The 18,420-nt window shown below is 43.2% G+C and overlaps 1 protein-coding gene across 1 annotated transcript in view; it reads left to right on the forward strand.

Moving 5' to 3' along the window:
- The window catches only part of MYO1D (myosin ID), a 273,970-nt gene that overhangs the window by 115,042 nt on the left and 140,508 nt on the right, over positions 1-18,420 (forward strand). The window contains exons 12-16 of the mRNA XM_008147767.3: positions 2,481-2,551; positions 6,117-6,191; positions 12,727-12,859; positions 16,242-16,408; positions 17,926-18,133. Coding sequence (XP_008145989.2) covers positions 2,481-2,551; positions 6,117-6,191; positions 12,727-12,859; positions 16,242-16,408; positions 17,926-18,133 — 654 coding nt within the window. The remainder of the gene's footprint in view (positions 1-2,480; positions 2,552-6,116; positions 6,192-12,726; positions 12,860-16,241; positions 16,409-17,925; positions 18,134-18,420) is intronic.

Here is an 18,420-nt window from a genome sequence, read left to right on the forward strand (position 1 = left end):
TCAGTGTTTGTCAAATTTGAAATGAATTGGTCGTGGTCATACCAAATAAATCTTACAGAATATTGAATTTTCAATTAAAACATGCAAGGCTCTACTTCATTTTAAAAAATGACTGTGACTCTCCCATGAGAAATCACCTCATTTTTGATATGTGTTACCTTGGCCATTTACACACCTGAATTAAATGTGTCAACCAAGTATTTTGAAATATAATCTTATTCTTCAGGTAGCAACTGTACATAATGCGTTTAAGCAGTTGCTACTGATTTGATAGGAAATGTTGAACAGCTATTAATCTGTAAAGATGGGATTCCCTCTCTTTATTCTCCCTCTCCCTCTCCCTCTCCCTCTCCCTCTTCTCTCTCTCTCCCTCTTTCCCTCTCCCTCTCCCTCTCCCTCTCCCTCTCCCTCTTTCTCCTTTTTTAAATATGGGAGTCCAGGTTTGGCCATCTCTCGGACCAGGTGGCTCCTTCCTCCAGCATCATCCCCCAGACAAGCACTAAGATGGGGAATTTTTAAATGTGTTATTTTCTGGGATTTTTGCCTAATGAAGGAAAGAAGTGAAATAACCAAGCTGTCAGGATATTTTCATCACTGTGAATCCAAATGTAAGAATATTTCATTGGTACAGACATATCTTGGGTCCTTTTCCTTTGGGGTTTATAAATAAAAGGGTTTTATAAAAGTGGCTAATAAGAGCCCTGGCCAGGTAGCTCAGCTGGTTGGAGTGTTGTCCCATACTCCAAAAATTTTGTGGGTTCAATCCCCAGTTGGAGCACATACCTAGGCTGCAGGTTCCATCCCTGGTTGGGGTACATATGAGAGAGAGCTAATGATGTTTCTCTCTCAAAAAATAAAATAAAAATAAAAAATATATCCTCGGATGAGGACTTAAAAAAAACCAAGAGGCTAATAAGAGAGAGAGGAGTCAAGGTTAATCTCTAAGCAATGACAGGCCTGAACCTGGGGTCCCAGCTTAGCAAAAGGCCGATGAGCCAGGCTACTGTGTGCATGGGAAGCACAGACATTACATTCGGTCCCAGGGATCCTTCCCAGAGCTGCCAGTTAATAGTTATGTGACCTTCTGCCAATTGCCTAACCTCTTTGAGCCTCAGTTTCCATGTGTGAAAAGGAACGCTCATGATCCTTACTTCAGATATCAGTTGTGAGGATTGAAAGATGTACATGCCTGGCAGACAGCAAGCACTTAAATCCCCTCCTTAAATGGAACATGGAGAATGAAACCATAATCAGTCATGGTAGGCTGGGCTGCCAAGAGCCCGGTCTCAGTTGGTTAGGCATCTTACCATGCACCAGGAGGTTGCTGGTTCGATTCCCAGTCAAGGGCACATGCCCAGGTTGTATGCTTGATGCCCAGGTTGTATGCTTGATCCCCAGTAGGGGGCATGCAGGAGGCAGCTGATGGATGTTTGTACACTCACATCAATGGTTTTTCTCTCCCTTCCTCTCTCTCTAAAAATCAGTAAACTATTCTTAAATATATATATACTAAAGGCCCGGTGCACAACATTCGTGCACTGGGGTGGGGGGTCCCTCAGCCCAGCCTGCACCCTCTCGCAGTCCGGAACCCCTCGGGGGATGTCCGACTCCCGGCTTAGGCCCACTCTCCGGGGAGCAGGCCTCAGCCAGCAGTCAGACATCCCCCAAGGGGTCCTTAGCCCTGCCATGGAGGCGGGAGAGGCTCCCACCACTGCCACTGTGCTCACCAGCCATGAGCCCAGCTTCTGGGTGATCGGTGCTCCCCCTGTGGGAGCGTACTGACCAGCAGGGGGCAACTCCTGCATTGAACGTCTGCCCCCCTGGTGGTCAGTGCACATCATCGCAACCAGTCATTCTACTGTTCAGTCAATTTGCATATTAGCCTTTTATTATAGGATACTAGAGGCCCGATGCACAAAATTCGTGCAAGGGGCTCAGCCCTCACAGCCCCAGCTTCGTCTGGAAGGTTGTCCAGACAGTTGTTCTGCTGTTTGGACTAATTAGCATATTAGATCTTTATTATGTAGGATATATGATAGCAGCCAAGATTTAAGTATCATAGACAATAGAAGTCTATTTCTCTTCCAGGGACCCACACTTCTTTCATCTTCTGCCTCTTCCATCCCCCGTGTCCTTCTTTGCATCCAACAGTGGGAGGAGAAAAGAAAGTACAGAGGACGACCGCCCATTTCTTACCAGCTTTGGCCTGGAACAGCCTCACCTCACTTCCACTCACCTTCCATTGTCCAGAACTTGGTCATTCGCCCATATTCAACAGCAGGGGGTGCTGTGTGGGTTTCTAGTGAAAGCTCCCAGTCGTTACCACACAAGCAAAATATTTAAAGCCCCACACAGTGTGATTTCATTCATAATGGTATCACGATTTTGTAACAAAATTATCCTCTTCTATGAAATTGGAATGTATTTTTAGGAAAGTGTAAATGGCTGTTTTAAAAATAATCTCCTTCTTGATTTCTTAGCTCTGTGCCTCAGACAAAATCCTGGAGTTTGATCGGGACTTTCGAATTCGACATTACGCAGGGGATGTAGTGTGAGTATCTTACTTTGGCACCTAACATAATGTTTGCATGCAGCCTCACTTCAGAAATTATAACCAGGGGGAAATATAGGTTGTTTTCCTATTCATTTGCATTATTTTCAGTCATTCTATAAGCCTCTTTTAATCTTTCCACTTAAAAAAGAAAATTGGCATCGCTTCATGCATTCCTTGCTTTTCAAACACTTATTGAGCACACACTATGTGGCCATGCACAGCTCCTGGCATAGCTGTTCGTCAGTCAAAATCAACGGATGGATAAATAAACCAAGTTAAGGACTGGGATAGAACAATAGATGAGATGGGCCTTTCTCTGAAGAAGGTAATAGTGTAGAGGAGGATATAAGCAGATGCATAGTACGTCACTATAAAGAAGGATGAATGGAAGGAAGAAATGCACAGGCATTATGGAAACACCGAGCAGGAATAATTAACCCGGAGTGGAGTATAGAGAAGTCTTGCTGGAGGAAGTGATACCCAAGCTGAGTCCTAAAAGTAAAAGAGGCTTAGGGCAAAGAACTAGGAAGAGAGGAGGGAGAAGCGAGGGAGTTCCAAGCAGAAGAGGCAGCAGACACACAGGCCCTGAGGTGAGAAGCACCCATCATGGCCAGTTTTGCCATTTTATTTATCAAATATTATTTGAAAAGTAAAATTTGCAGGAGCCACATTTTCTGATTACAATAAAAGTAGAAATTGATATGAAACTATAACTAAAAAAAATAATTACTGTAGCATTTTAGTTTCCTAGGGCTGCTGTAACAAATGACCTTCACTTGATGCCTTAAAACAGGAGAAATTTATTATTTCACAGTTCAGCAGGCCAGAAGTTTGCAATCTAGGTGTCAACAAGGCCACACTCTGAAGGCTCTAAAGAAGAGCATTTTTTTAGCTTCTGGCAGCCACAAGCATTCCTTGGCTTGTGGCCCCATCACTCCAGGCTCTCTGCCTTTGTGGTCACATTGCCTCCTCCTCTTGGGTGTGTCTGTGTTATAACTCGTCTGCTTCTATGCTAAAACTACACTTGTGAAGGCATTAAGGCCCCCCTGGGTAATACCGTATAAGCTTCTCCTCTCATCATCCCTCACGTAATCATACCTTTTATCCCTCATGTAATCATGCCTTTTATCATTCATAGGGTCTAAGGAGTTAGGCACGGATGCTGTTCAGGGGGAGCATTTTTCAGCCCACTGTACTTAGTGAGCTTCGTCCACTGAACATTGCTCCTTATTGTTTACAGGCCTCTCTTGTTCTTTCTCCTTATGGTTTACATTAGGAATTCTGTTTATATTCATAAAACCCATTATAGGAAGAGATGAAACAACTATAAAAAGGCAAATGATGATCTCTACATGCTGAAAAGACATCTGAAGAAATTTTAATAGCTGTTCCTGATTTAAATGAAAACTCTGGGATCATAAAATAATATGGCTCGAAATTATCACCCCATCTGTCAAACTAGCCATTAGGGCTGGTATGGCACCATTTTCCTCTTTTTCTGGTCCTGTTCCCAGGATCCAGAATACTGAGGAGGGAAGATCCAGCACCGCACAGCTGTCTCCCACTGAAAACCCAGGCTTTCATCTAGCTCACAGTGGCATAGAAGCAGGGCTGGACAGAGAGGCCTTAGAGACCACCAGGCCATCCCTTTCGTTTTACAGATGAGGAAACCTATGCAGAGAGTGTAAAAGTCATACCCAAGGTTACACAGCATGTTCATGGGAGAGCTGAGACAATAACTAGGTTTCCGAACCCCTAGAACTCCAGCCGACCTCTCGGAGCGCAGAAGAGGGACGGAGCTGGGGATGGAGCAATGAAAGGATTGGCAGCTAGTAAAAAGGCGGGGGTGTGAGGCTTTGTGGCCAGATGTCTTTTCAGCAACTAGGCCCATTTGATTGAAGTGTATCCTCTATGGTCACATTGCCTCCTCCTATTGGGTGTGTCTGTGTTAAATCTCCTCTGCCCCTATGCTGAGCCCCCCCAAGTCCTTTTTTAGGTTTTTACGGGACATCTTCTTTGGGCACAGTGCTTTATAAAGTATGGTCCCTGCCCACAAAGAGCTTTCCACGTAAGATGCATACATGCATATATGGTGGTGTGTGTATGTATTTATACACATACATTTTTATATTATCTGTATAAATACGTATATATATATATACACACATTTACATGCTTCCATTGATACAATAAAAGATGGTCTGAAATAGTTTGCCATATGGAGTTGTTGTCAGGATTCAGAATAAGGAAATGATATCATACTTCTAGCTGTGTGTAATACACCCAGGGAAGCCGATGCTGTCTTGGGTCCTTGATGCAGTCCTTGGATGCTGGGGATTATTTTTATAGGAACAAGTGGGAGGAGTGCTAAACATTCAGGAAATAGCAACTGGGTCCATTTGACAGGAGTCTATCCTTTTTGTAGCAAAGACCAGTAGAAATGCCTGGAAAAATAAATTCAGATCAAATCATCATGAGTCTTCAAGGCCCAAAATAAGGACTTGGAAGTTTGAGTTTTATGGGTTACACAATAGATTGAGTCAGGTGACTTCAAGGGTTCAGTCAAAAATGGCTTGAAGGTATAAGGAAGAAGACCTAGAGTGGAGGAGGCAAGGATATACTTTTGGACCTGGTGACCTCCAAATATCCCCCACCCCCCATGGGCAGCATAGTGTGACGGGACTTCCTTGCAGAATTAAGTGTGCAAGGCTGAAATATTGGCGAGGGTTCAGGGTTAGAGATCTGAGAACTGTGTGCATTGATGTGATTGTCGAGGGGACATGCAGACAGGTGAGAAAACAGAGCTGTAAGAAGGAGCTGCATCTAGAATTACCATCACCCAGAATCCTCCATGACTTTTATACTCCCTGCCCTGAGTGTGCGCCACCTAGAGGCCATGCCTGTCACTGCAGCAGAACAGGTCCCATTCCCACCTTTCTCACCAACTACTGGGCTTTCAAGACCTTACTCATCTCCCTTCCTCCAGACCATGAATACTGGCCTCCTCGTTTTATTTCAAGAATGTCATGCCTGTGCCTGCTTCCTTCCCTTTGTTTAACCTATTTCCCTGTGTGATCTGCCTTCTGCTTTCTCCTCTGCTTATCCAGCTCTTACCATCCTTTGCGGTTCTCCTGGGATTCTTGTATCCCACCCTGAACACACTGAGCGAACCTTAGGCAAGTCCCTTGACCTCCCTACGGATGAGGCTGTTAGTTCCTGTGTGTCGCTGGTTTTCTTTTATCTTAGTAATGCTGGATGATAAATACAGCTGTCTGTATTTTAAGAGTCATCTTCCCGAGGTAAGCAGTAAGCCAGTAGAAAATTATCTTAATTGTAATTATGGTAATGATGTTTGCTCTCCTTTTGAAGAATAGAAACAATAGCCCCTTTATTTAGGAGGTAAAATTTGATGTTCCTTAACACAGGACATTGAGGACAGAATCAGCCTCATAGATTGATTGCATAATTAACAGTGGGAGGGTGTTGTAAATTTCTAGAAAAGCTTTAAATGTGGCTCTTGCTTTGTGAGTAATGAACATTTTCTGTGTTTTTCCTCCATTAGCTATTCTGTCATCGGTTTTATTGACAAAAATAAAGACACTTTATTTCAAGATTTCAAGCGCCTGATGTATAACAGGTAGGGTTAAATTTAACTATCTTTATATTGAACACTTTGGCATATATTGCACAGTATATATGCACACGATTATTTTTATGTGACAATTTTAAGATTTTGGTAAATTCTCTAGTTCTGCTTGATCAGACTTAATAAAATATTACTCTATAATTATAACAATCGATAAACTTAGGACAGGGACCTGCTATGAATATGATTTTCTTTGATTGCCCTTGGGTGGCCTCAGTTTCTCTGTTTACTGCTGCCATCCTTCTGACACCCCCTACCGGAATATTCAGGAGTCCCTGGCAGGGCCAGTGGCAAATGGAAGGTGTCAGATAACCTCTGACCCAGCTGAAAACTTACACACTCAGATTCCCACTGTAGTGTCTTTGCCTCTGACGAAGAGGTCCCTCTGCTATCCGAGTGGCAGCCAGAATCAGTGATGATAGATCCTGAGTGGACAGAATCTTCTCACAGTTCCAGAAAGGGGGAAAAACCAAGTTCAAACCCAGCATGATACTTTGGAAAAAGGGCCCATGAAGAAAGAAGGGTGCTCGGCCAGCTGCGTCTTTGGGGTTAGAGAACTGTAGACACTCATTTATCAAGTCTCCTCGGTCATTTGGTCAGTGGATCATCAAAGATGTACTGAGCCCCTCTGAGCCACACGCTCTTCCACGCTCTGGGGTACAGCTGTGGAAGAAATTTAGACAAAGTCCCTGCCCCCTGCGTCTTGTATTCTAGTAGAGGGGGCAGTCAGTAAACAAAAAGACAGCTAACTTCCAGGTAGTGACAAGTGCTGTGAAGAAAAATAAAGTAGGTAAAAGATTGAAGGGTGATCTCTATCTCTCCCAATTTTTTTTGGGGGGGAGGCAACCAAAATTTTTGGTGGCCTTGTTTCGACAAGGCTTAAAAAAAAAAAAGATTGAATGGTGCAGGCAAGGAAGGGCAGGGGAGGCATTGCAGATAGGGTGGTGGGAAAGGCTTCTTAAGAGAGGTGATGTTTGAGCAGAGACCTGAATGAAGTGGGGCAGTGAGCTGTGAACAGTGGGGAGAAGAGCATTTCAGGTAGAGAGAACAACTAGTACCAAGGTGCTAAGGTAAGAATGAGTTTGGGAGCAATTGAGAACAGCCAGAAGGTCATTGTGGCTTAAAAAAGAGGGATGGGGAGCTGAAACCGGTTTGGCTCAGTGGATAGAGCGTCGGCCTGTGGACTGAAAGGTCCCAGGTTCCATTCCGGTCAAGGGCATGTACCTTGGTTGCGGGCACATCCCCAGTGGGGGCGGGGGGGGGGGGTGGGGAGGGTGCAGGAGGCAGCTGATCGATGTTTCTCTCTCATCGATGTTTCTAACTCTCTATCCTTCTCCCTTCCTCTCTGTAAAAAATCAATAAAAATATATTTTTTTTTTAAAAAAAGAGGGATGGGGAGAGAGAGAAGGAATGACTATTCACAGAGGTCAGCAGGGCCTGGGTTAGGAAGAGTCTGTGAGCCAAGGTAAGGAGGAAGAATGAAGGGCAGCCATTGGAATTAATGATACGATGTGACTTATACATTAAAGAAATCACTAGGGCTACCTTATAAAGCACACACTGTGTTGAGGGCAAGAGTAGAAATGGGGAGACCAGTTAGGAGACTAGTCTGAGATTTGGATAGTAGTGACAGAGATGATGAAAGGTGGACAGAGTGGGTGATAGATGGTAAGTAGAGCCAACAAGATTTGCTGATGATGGGATGTGTGATGCGAGAGAAAAACAGAAATCCAAGCCGATGCCTGAGCAGTGGGGAAGGGATGCTTGATGGGGGGGAAGACAAGATGAGGAGCTAATCCGGTGGGGGAAATGGAGAGTTTTGTTTAGGATATTTCATGCCGGAGGTGCATATTATACTGAACATTCAGTTGAAAATGCCAAATAGGCAATTGCATGTATGCCTCTGGGACTCAGGGTAAAGGTGGGAGTAGGGGTATCAATTCATTGATCGTATTTAAAGTCTTAAGACTGGATGAGGTTTTAGGGGAACACAGATTTAAAAATAAGAGGAGAGGTAAAAAAAAAGGACCCCTGAGACGCTCCAGCATTTAGAGTCAAGAAAGAAAGGAGGAACTAGCAAAGGACACTGAGCATGCCAGGGAGGCAGGAAGAAAACCCGGAATCTGGTGTCAGCGAGGCCAAGCCAAGGGAAAAGTGTGTTAAGAAGAAAAAAGTATAAACCATATCAAAAATCTGTCCAAAGCAGGGTGATGTGAGGGCCGAGATGCACTACTGGGTTTGCTGACATGAACATCTGTGGGACTCTTGGTCTCCGTAGAGTTGTGGAAGGCACATGTGTGATGGAAGTGGGCTCGAGGGAATGGAGAAAATTAGAACGTGGCGACGTTGTGTTTAGACAGTTGTTTCCAGCAGTTTTGCTATGAAACGGTTCATCTGCGTGCATGCCACCAGGAGTGCTGATGGCGCTGTGCCATTAGCATGTTACAGACAGAGGGGATCCCTGTAAGAGCTGACCATGGGGAAAAGGGACTTTCAGAAAGGAGTTTCAGTACATAACTTACCAGGTAAGAGGGGCAAAGGACAGAGGCTGGCATGGCTCTGTGTAGAAAAGTCAAAAACTCAAATTAGAAAAAAAATGGCCTTTGTTGGCCAGTGGGTTTGTTGCTAAGGGAAGAAGGCAGAGCTGGGCTGTGTACCAAGAGACTGCCCCAGGTGGCATTCCTTACCTTCGTGAATTCATCATGGCCCCAAGTTCAGCTCCCCGGGAACAGCTCCACCTCCCAGGGGTGGTTTGGCGTAACTCAGAGCTCACAGGACAAAGGAAGAAACGGAACAGCCTGTGGATTATTTCCAGAGGGAAATCTAATGGTCATGTGGAATGGAATACTTGCGTTGGTATGACAAGCTATTTTTTTTTCCTATTGGAAAACCCACTGGGGAAGTCAAAACAGCAGTGAGAATTCTAGTTTATTAATTGACTGAAAAACATTATTCATAAAATCCAGAATCTTTATTTAATTGCTTGGTAAGCACAGAGTCGGAACAAAGGAACTTCAATAAATCCAACAATGAAAGGCATCAAGCGAAGATGAATTCATTTCACAATAGGGATGATCTTGTCAAAGGTGCAAAAGGATTAAACATCTGTTGACTGCAACTTACTGTATAGGTCTCCATCATAGGAAAGGCCTTGCCAGTGGGGTGGGAAGTCTTGAAATTGTTCAGGCAAAAAGCATCCTCCTGGATGGTGCTTGGATGGGCTACCTTTGCCTCTGGACACGTCACTGTTTCCATGGCTAAATAGCCTCCCAAATTTCCTTCCTTTTTTTTCTTTGTATATATTTAAAGGAACTTGGATCTCCAGTTCTGTAGACCTTCAGAGTATACATGCATGTTAGAGTGTGTGCGTGCGGGTGCACGCATATATATGTGTGAGTGTGTTTGTGTAAATGAAAGGAGGAAGAAAGTAAACCAGTGGCAGACCAGGTGAGCAGACTTTGCTCATCACTTCTGTTTTCTTAGCCAGATAAGTTCTGCCTGGCCTTACGTACCGGGTTTCTGGGTAACTACATTTCCCTTTTAAAGAAAGGGTTCCTTTAGTTCATTTATTTATTTTTTGAGCTATCAGTAGCAATGCCCTTTTTTCCCCCATTACAGTTTACAGTGAATATTATTTTGTATTCGTGTCAGGTGTACAGCCTAGTGGTTAGATAATCATATACTTTACAAAGTGTTCCCCCTGAAGTTTCTAGTATCCACCTGACGCCATATATAGTTACTGCAATATTATTGACTGTATTCCCTATGCTGTACTTCATATCCCCGTGACTGTTCTGTAACTACAATTTGTACTTCTTAATCCCTTCACCTTTTTCACCCATCCCCCCCAGTGCCCCACCCATCTGGCAACCATCAGTCTGTTCTCTGTGTCTATGAGTCTGTTCCAACTTTGTTTGTTCATTTATTTTGTTCTTTAGCTTCCACAACAAGTGAAATCATATAGTATTTGTCTTTCTCTGTCTAGCTTATTTCACTTAACATAAAACCCTCTAAGTCCATCCATGCTGTTGCAAATGGTAAGATTTCATTTATTTTTATGGCCAAGTAATATTCCATTGTACCAGAGCTGTTTTTATCCACTCGTCTATATTCATGGACACTTGGGTTGCTTCCATGTCTTGGTTATTATAAATAACTAGAGGCCCGATGCACGAAATTCGTGCAAGAGTAGGCCTTCCTTCCCCCAGCTTTCCTCTGGCACCTGGAACCCAGACATCCCTCTGGCCACTGGCAGGCACCCGGGACCCGGCTTCCCTCGCAGCCCCGGCTTTGTTGGAAGGTCATCCAGCAGGATGTCAGTCTAATTAGCATATTACGCTTTTATTATTATAGATGCTGCAATAAACATAGGAGTGCATATATTCTTTTGAATTAGTATTTTGGGTTTCTTCAGATATACACCCAGAAGTAGAAATACTGGGTCATAAAGTAGTTCCATTTTTAATTTTTTGAGGAAACTCCATACTGTTTTCCATAGTGGCTGCACCAGTCTTCATATCCAGCAATAGTTCCCAGGTCCCAGAAAAAGATTCCTTTAAATGTTTGATAACTATTTTGTTAATATCACACTCATGACTTCCTGGCTCAAAAGTGCTTTCTCTGTAAAATGATTGTATATGTCTATTTTGACTCATCGTGTGTCAATCCTACTGCTTAACAGTATAATAATATAATAAATGTCTTGGTTCCTTCATTTTCAACACCCCTCACCAACTCACAAGGTAGTACAAGAGTCTCTAAAAATGGCCAACAGTGAGTAAGGTGGTATTTGGGGTAGAAACTGCTCACATCAGAATTTTCAAAGGACACCTGCTCTGATTTCAGGAAATTGTATTCAGTAGGTGTTAGGAAGGCATCCCACACGTATGTGTACTAAAGGTCGAGAACCACTACCTTAAGTTCTCTCTCTGCTAAAGATTAGAATGGAAAAGTTAAGGGAAAACCATGTACGTTGATGTGGTTATGTATGTTGATGTGCATATCATTGGAAAATTATGGAATAAAACTAGAAAGTGAAAAAACTGGGTCCATAAGCCACAGATCAGTGCATTATTTTATAGCCACTTCCTTGCTAGCGACAGTGAGGGTTAGCAGTGTGGCTCTGTCTTCACTCAGAGACCCGGTAAATCTTCCCCTCACCTCATCGATCCTTAGCATGTTTGCAGCAATTATTTTGAGCTGCTCTATATAGAAATTTACTAGGTATTTGGGGAACTAACTCAATTTTCTCAATTTTATACCTGGAGAAGACAAGTGGGGGAGATGATGGCAGTCGTAATCACCATTAGCAGAAAAATGCCCATGTTAATTCTTTTCTAGTCTCAAACCCCAGTTTAAGAAAAGAAATCTGACAAGAGAAACGTTCCCAGGAAGCCAGGAAGGTTTCACATTTCAATTTCTTGAAAATCAAAAGCACCCAAGATGAAACAGGAAGAAAATCCGAGTTGAGACCACCCCACGGGTTTTTTAAAATATTTCCACGGAGCCACATAACGACTATACCGTGGTGAGCACGAACACTGGCCTGAAGCGCACTTTTAAGAATCGGATCACAGCCGTCTTAGTGTCACATCAGTAACAGATTATAGCCGCCAGTGCTACCTGTAAGTGGCTCATAAATCCAACTGCCCGCGAGGGACTTTCTGGAAGACGGTGTGAGAATGGTTATTTTACCTTCCTCGCTGTACTTTTGGAAAGGCCTGCCTGTTAGTGGTGTCACCTATTCTGTATGAACATTTGTTTCCATCAGGAGATACTTTGGTGTTCGTGTTTTCTACCATAACATCGAGAGTCATTTCCCTGCTAGTGGTTTACACTCATTACTGTAACTACCACCCAGACCATTTTGTTTTATGTAGAGATTGTAAGACCTATGTTAACTCTTTGAGGGTACAAGATCATAATAATATACACTGAGTGGCCAGATTATTATGATCTCTGAATGCATAATAATCTGGCCACTCAGTATGTGTGTGTGTGTGTGTGTGTGTGTGTGTGTGTGTGTGTAATATATATTATATATATTATATAACATATATAATATATATAATATATATATTACATTTTATATATATATATTATTAGAGGCCCAGTGTATGAATTCGTGCATGGGTGGGGTCCAGCCAGCCTGGCCAGGGGGAGGGGACATGGGCAGTTGGCCGGCCTGCCTGCTGGTTGAACTCCTGGTTGAGGGGACAATTTGCATATTAGCCTTTTATTATATAGGATATACACTGAGTGGCCAGATTATTACGTGTTCAGAGAGCATAATAATCTGGCCACTCAATGTAGATGTCACTTTAAAGAAGTTTAAAAGGTGTTGTTTTTTTTAATGCAGTACAGTTTGGACACATCTTTCAGCATCATTTTCTGGATGGAATTGTTTCTCCAGTTAGGCCTTGTGAGTTTAGTCTGTGGTCCAGTCGTGCCTCCCAGGGTAGGTTCGGCAGGGTTGCTTAGCAGTTCTTTTTCAGCCTGTTTGAATGGCTCTTTCTGTGCTCCTCAGTTCAAATCCCGTGCTGAAGAATATGTGGCCCGAAGGCAAACTGAGCATCATGGAGGTGACCAAGCGCCCTCTGACCGCCGCCACCCTATTTAAGAATTCTATGATCGCCTTGGTGGACAACCTTGCATCGAAGGTAATTCTTTTCTTTTCTGACTGTCCGTGATAAACGTTAGAGAGAATGTGGGTCTGACTTGCTTTTTAGGTAACGATAGTAAATCAAATGGAAGACTAGATATTTAAAGCGAATGTTGTAATAGAATTTTTATTCCTGATGTGTGGTTTTAAGGTAATTATAGCAAATCAAATTGTTGTTGTTAATTGGGGCTAGGTAAAATAGTTGTTTGTGTCCCGGGTAAAATTGTAAAATTATAGCATAAGTTATAATATATGCCCGAACTTCTGCCCTGGGCTGACACCAAGGGCTGGCTTTAAAAAAAAAAAAATTTTTGAATTAAATTGTAATACACCATCTGATATTATATCTGAATACAAAATGACCAGATAGAGTTTTAAGAGGAGTTTTGGCACTTAAGTATTATCCTCAGGTTGTTTTAAATAGTTGAAATATAAAGATGTGTTATTGACCATTACGTCTGCTTTTTATTACTCCTTTGAGATCTAACCCTGTTTGATAACTTTAGTCTGTTTTTATCGTAAAGAACATATTTTTACTTTCAACTACTGCTGCTGACAACTTTGATAAATTAGGCAGCATTCTGGGACTCATTATTTTTAATTCCTTCATTTTTATCTTCTGGTGCTTTTCCTGTGTCTTTTCTTCATTATTATCCTTTTTTTTTTTTTTAAATCAACTTCCTCTCTAAGAATTTAAATCTATTCCATTTCTGGTGCCTTCCCTGTGGATGAATTAGGCAAATGCCACAAGAACATGTCTGATCAGTGGCTTTCTGGTTTTTGTTTGTTTTTTGTTAATCCGCACCTGAGGATATTTTTTCATTGATTTTTAGAGAGAGTGGAAGGGACGGGGAGAGACAGAGAGAGAGAAACATCTATGTGAGAGAGGTACATTGATTGGTTGCCTTCCGCAGCCTGCCCTTGACCAGAATTGAAACTGGGACTCTTCAGTCCTTGGGCTGACACTCTGTCCACTGAGCCAAACCGGCTAGGGTGCTTTCTATTTATTTTCATCAGGATTCTTTGGCCCCAAGTGACAACAAATAAGCGCAATTTGTTGGTTTATATAATCAAACCTCTAGAACAGGAGGGGTGGAGACTAGAATTCATTAGAACTCTTCCTCTTGCCTCTCAGCTTCTCTGCATGTCAGCTTCAACCTGCCTCACCCAGCAAGAAGGAAGGCAAACCTAACGGGAAAGCATGCAATACAGGAACTAGAGTTGAACAGAGGATTTTATAAAATATATTAGCTTTGTGTAATTAACTAAAAGAGAATCACTTTTCTAAAATCAGTAGTTAAATGTGCATTTAAAAAAATTAAAATACTAGAACCATCTATAGTTTCTGTGTCAGGAATTGCATTCAGCTGCTAATAAAACAGACCCCAATTCATAGCTTGGCCTTGAGAGAGATTTGTTCTCTCTCCTGTAAATGAAGTACAGGAGACGGTATCACAGGACTGCTGCGGCAGCTCTATGGTGATCAGAGACCCAGGTTCCTTTGTCTTTCTGCTCCACCATCCATCCTTATGTTTGTCATGTATCCTCTTGGTCCAAGATGGCTGTTCTGCGAGCTACCTCCTTTTTAAAGAGACTTCTCACATAGCCGACATGGCTCAGTGGTTAAGCATCGACCTATGAACCAAGAGGTTACGGTTCGATTCCTGGTCAGGGTACAGGCGCGGGTTGCGGGCTCAATCCCCAGTGTGGGGCGTGCAGGAGGCAGCTGATCCATGATTCTGTCTCATTATTCTATCTCTCTCTCTTTCTCTCCCTCTCCCTTCCTGTCTGAAATCAATAAAAATAAATTAAAAAATAAAGAGACTTCCCAGAAGTCTCCCACAGCCCTTCGGCTACATCTCACTTGCTGTACGCAGTTGACAGGGGAGCTGGGAAGTGCATTTGTATTCTAGTCAGCAGTACACCCAGCTAAAAATAACTATTCTGTTTCAGAGGAGGAGAAAGATACTGGATATGAGGTAGGCAACTACCCTCACAGTCTTTGCTACAGCTTCCCAGTCTGGATGTTTATGGAGCTGGGGGATGAGGGGGAGAGCATGGATAAGCAAAAGGATATAGACAATAGGAGGCAGGAAGATGGCCGGAGCAGAAACGGGAACATGTGGATTACATTTAGAAAATACAAAATAGTGTGATAGAAATAAATCTACATAGTTTGTACTCACCATGAATGTAAATAGACTAAACAGACCGGATAGGTGGAAATGCCTAATTAACACTATGCATGAATATTATAAACAAAGAGGTAGATTAAAAAAAAAATGGTTAAAAGCAATATTAATGTGAGAGAACATGGAATTTAAGAAAAACAAGTATTAACACAGATAAAGAGACTGATAATAATAAAATGAAGATACGCAAGACAGTAAAGTCATTTTGAACTAGGTACCAAATAACATAGCCATGATTATGCATGAACTCTATAAAGCAAAGGAACCTGAAATTTTTTAAAGGAAAAATGCGTAAGTACACAGTCCTAGCGGGAGATTTCAAACCAAATCTACCAAAACTGATAGACATGGGAGCTGGGACAAAAACCTCAGGAAGAAGGCAGAAGCTTTGTCCTGGCTGGGTAGTTCAGTTAGTTAAAGTGTCCCCTGATACACCAAGGTTGCATCTAGAGTGAACTAGAAACAATCCCCCATTATCTAAAAGGGAAATTGCAGTGAGCCAGGAGGGGGTAGGTGAACATCCCTTGAGAATGTATCCTCATAAGGTAGCTTTGATGAGGTTTGCAGTCCACATTCTCACTACCTGGGTGGCCTGAAAAAGTTCAGGCCAGCAATTTAGTTTAAAATGGTCCGGGTCTGGTGTTGTCTCCGGGCATCTGCTGTATGAAATGAGGACATTAGGGCTCCTACTTGAGTAATCACAGACTAGGTAATTTAAACCCACATCCATGCTGGGGACATCTGGAACACACAAATAAAATATGCAGAACCTTTGCTTAAAGACACTGGAGAGATAACAAGATAGTGGAGAACTACTGGGCTGGAAGCCATGGAGAAGAGCCCGGGTTTGAGACCTCCTTTCTCCCCGGGGGGCGGGGGGGGGTGCCAACTGCAGAGCAAGTGGATGAGATTTGAGTAGTGGTTCTGACAGCCTCATGGGGCTAGTGAGGCAGAGACAGAGACGAGGGCCCGAAAAGGAGGAGGTCAGGGGTTAACCCCTCCCACTTTGGGTTAGGGTCCCAAAAGGCTGCCACTAGCAGTAAAGGTGAATCAGAAGTAGGCAGTCCGTCACAGGAACCGTAGTTCAGCTCTGAATCATTTCACTCTTTAAAATTAGGCGAGCTTATTTGTTAGTGCCGTTGGCCTGGGTTTTTCTGAAACTCACCATTTGCGGATTCATTTCTTTAGGAACCTTACTATGTACGTTGCATCAAACCCAACGACAAGAAATCCCCGCAGATATTTGATGATGAGCGCTGCCGGCATCAGGTTGAGTACCTTGGACTATTGGAAAACGTGAGGGTGCGACGGGCAGGATTTGCCTTCCGCCAGGTGTACGAGAAGTTTCTGCACAGGTGAGAATGGCCTCAACAAAGACACCTGCTAGCACACTGAGAATTATGGAGCCCTAGTCTTCCCCATGTGCGACCGTGCGTGAGCATCTGGATATCTGGTGAATGAGCAATAGAGTTGAGGAAGCTGCAGGCGGACATCCCCCAAGGGGTCCTTAGCACTGCTGGCGAGCCCAGCTGAGCAGCGTTCCCCCTGTGGGAGCGCACTGACCATCAGGGGGCAGCTCCTATGTTGAGCATCTACCCCCTGGTGGTCAGTGCGTGTCAGAGTGACCGGTCGTTCCGCAGTTCTGTCGATTTACATATTAGCCTTTTATTATTAAATAGGATTCGCAAGGTTTCTGATGTTGTTTCCTTTTTCCCTATGATGTTGTATAACGTTACCTCTCCATAGTAGAACTCTTTCATTGGGCTTCTATTTCTGTCCCTCTCTGGCAAGTGAGTAAGCTTTTAGATGTATTTCCTTCTGGTTTTATTTTGTTTCACTCAACAAATCTATTTCCTCATCGGATGGCAGGCAACATGGTATATAGTGGGGAACAAAACACAGTCCCTGTCTTCCTGATACCCACAGACAAATGAGCGTGGGCAAAGACTTTCTCACTGTGACTTAAAATTCGGATACAGAGTATGAACATGACTAAATTTGACTCCATGCATTGAACAAGTTTGCACCTGGGTCAGGGGGAGCCCTGGGGTAAGCAACCTTCTAAGCTGGTCCCAAGATCCCCCCCCTCCTGACCTTCACCCTGTCTAGTCCCCTTCCCTCTAGGGTGGCCTGGGCCTGGTGATCTGCTGCTAGCAAAATGGAATATGGGAAACATGATGGGCTGTCACTTGTGGGATTTGGCTGCAAAGAGCTGTGGACTCTGTGACTTCCATCTTGCTCACACTCACACTCGCATGAAGTTGGTGTGTAGGGAGCTGCCATGTGAGAGGCCCATGTGGCCAAGAAGTGTTGGCCACTTGCACATAGCACAGTTGATTTTTGTGTATTCATCTTATATGCAGAATGCTGCTTAGTTTTCTTTCAGTGATAATAGTTTTATCTGCTTGATTTCCTCTGAAGCAAGTGTATTGTGCATAAATAATGTTAGTTTTGCACTTTCCCCAATCACTTACCTCTTCGTTGATTAGTCTCACTGTGCTGGTTAGAAAACCTGTGATAGCGGCAACCCTGTCTTGTTTCTGTCTGTGAAGAGAATGCTTCCAACGTTGCCTCTTTACAAATGGTATTGGCTGTAAGTTTTTGATGCAGAGCCTTTATTACATTCGGGAAGTACCCTTCTATCCCTACGTTAGGAAGGGGTGTTATCATGAAGGAGCATTGGTTCTTAGTGAAGGTTTTTTTCCACGTCTCTTATCAGGCTATGACATTTATTTCATTCCTAATTTCCAAAGAAGTTTTTTTTTTCTCTCTCTCTGTGAAGCATCTTGAATTTTACAGAATGGTTTTTCTGCGTCTATTGAGACCACGTGGTTTTCCTCCCTTCATCCGTGCCCTGTTCTTGGTTCACCAGGTACAAGATGATCTCGGAATTCACCTGGCCCAACCACGACCTCCCTTCAGACAAAGAAGCTGTGAAGAAGCTGATCGGACAGTGCGGCTTTCAGGAAGACGTGGCTTACGGGAAGACCAAGATTTTCATCCGCACACCACGCACCTTGTTTACCTTGGAGGAGCTCCGCGCCCAGATGCTCGTGAGAATTGTCCTCTTCCTCCAAAAGGTAATTGTACGTTTTACAGACACGGAGGAGGCCTCGCCGCTATGTTCTCAAAAATCTGTTGAACCTTTTCTTTGATTCAAGAAATGTTCGCGACGGGATATGTTTTGGTATCTACACATACCTTGGAGTGTTTTCTGTTACCTTCACACATGGAAAACTTACTTGACTGTCGTAGCTCCAAATTATTTTATCTTCAAAATGCTGGAGGCATTTTGTCGTCTGGTATTTAAAGTTGGAGAGATGTCTGAAACAGCCTGTTTTTGTCGCTTCTGTTAACTGAGGTGTTT

The sequence above is a fragment of the Eptesicus fuscus genome, chromosome 20, assembly GCF_027574615.1.
Source record: "Eptesicus fuscus isolate TK198812 chromosome 20, DD_ASM_mEF_20220401, whole genome shotgun sequence".
NCBI classification, from domain to species: Eukaryota; Metazoa; Chordata; class Mammalia; order Chiroptera; family Vespertilionidae; genus Eptesicus; species Eptesicus fuscus.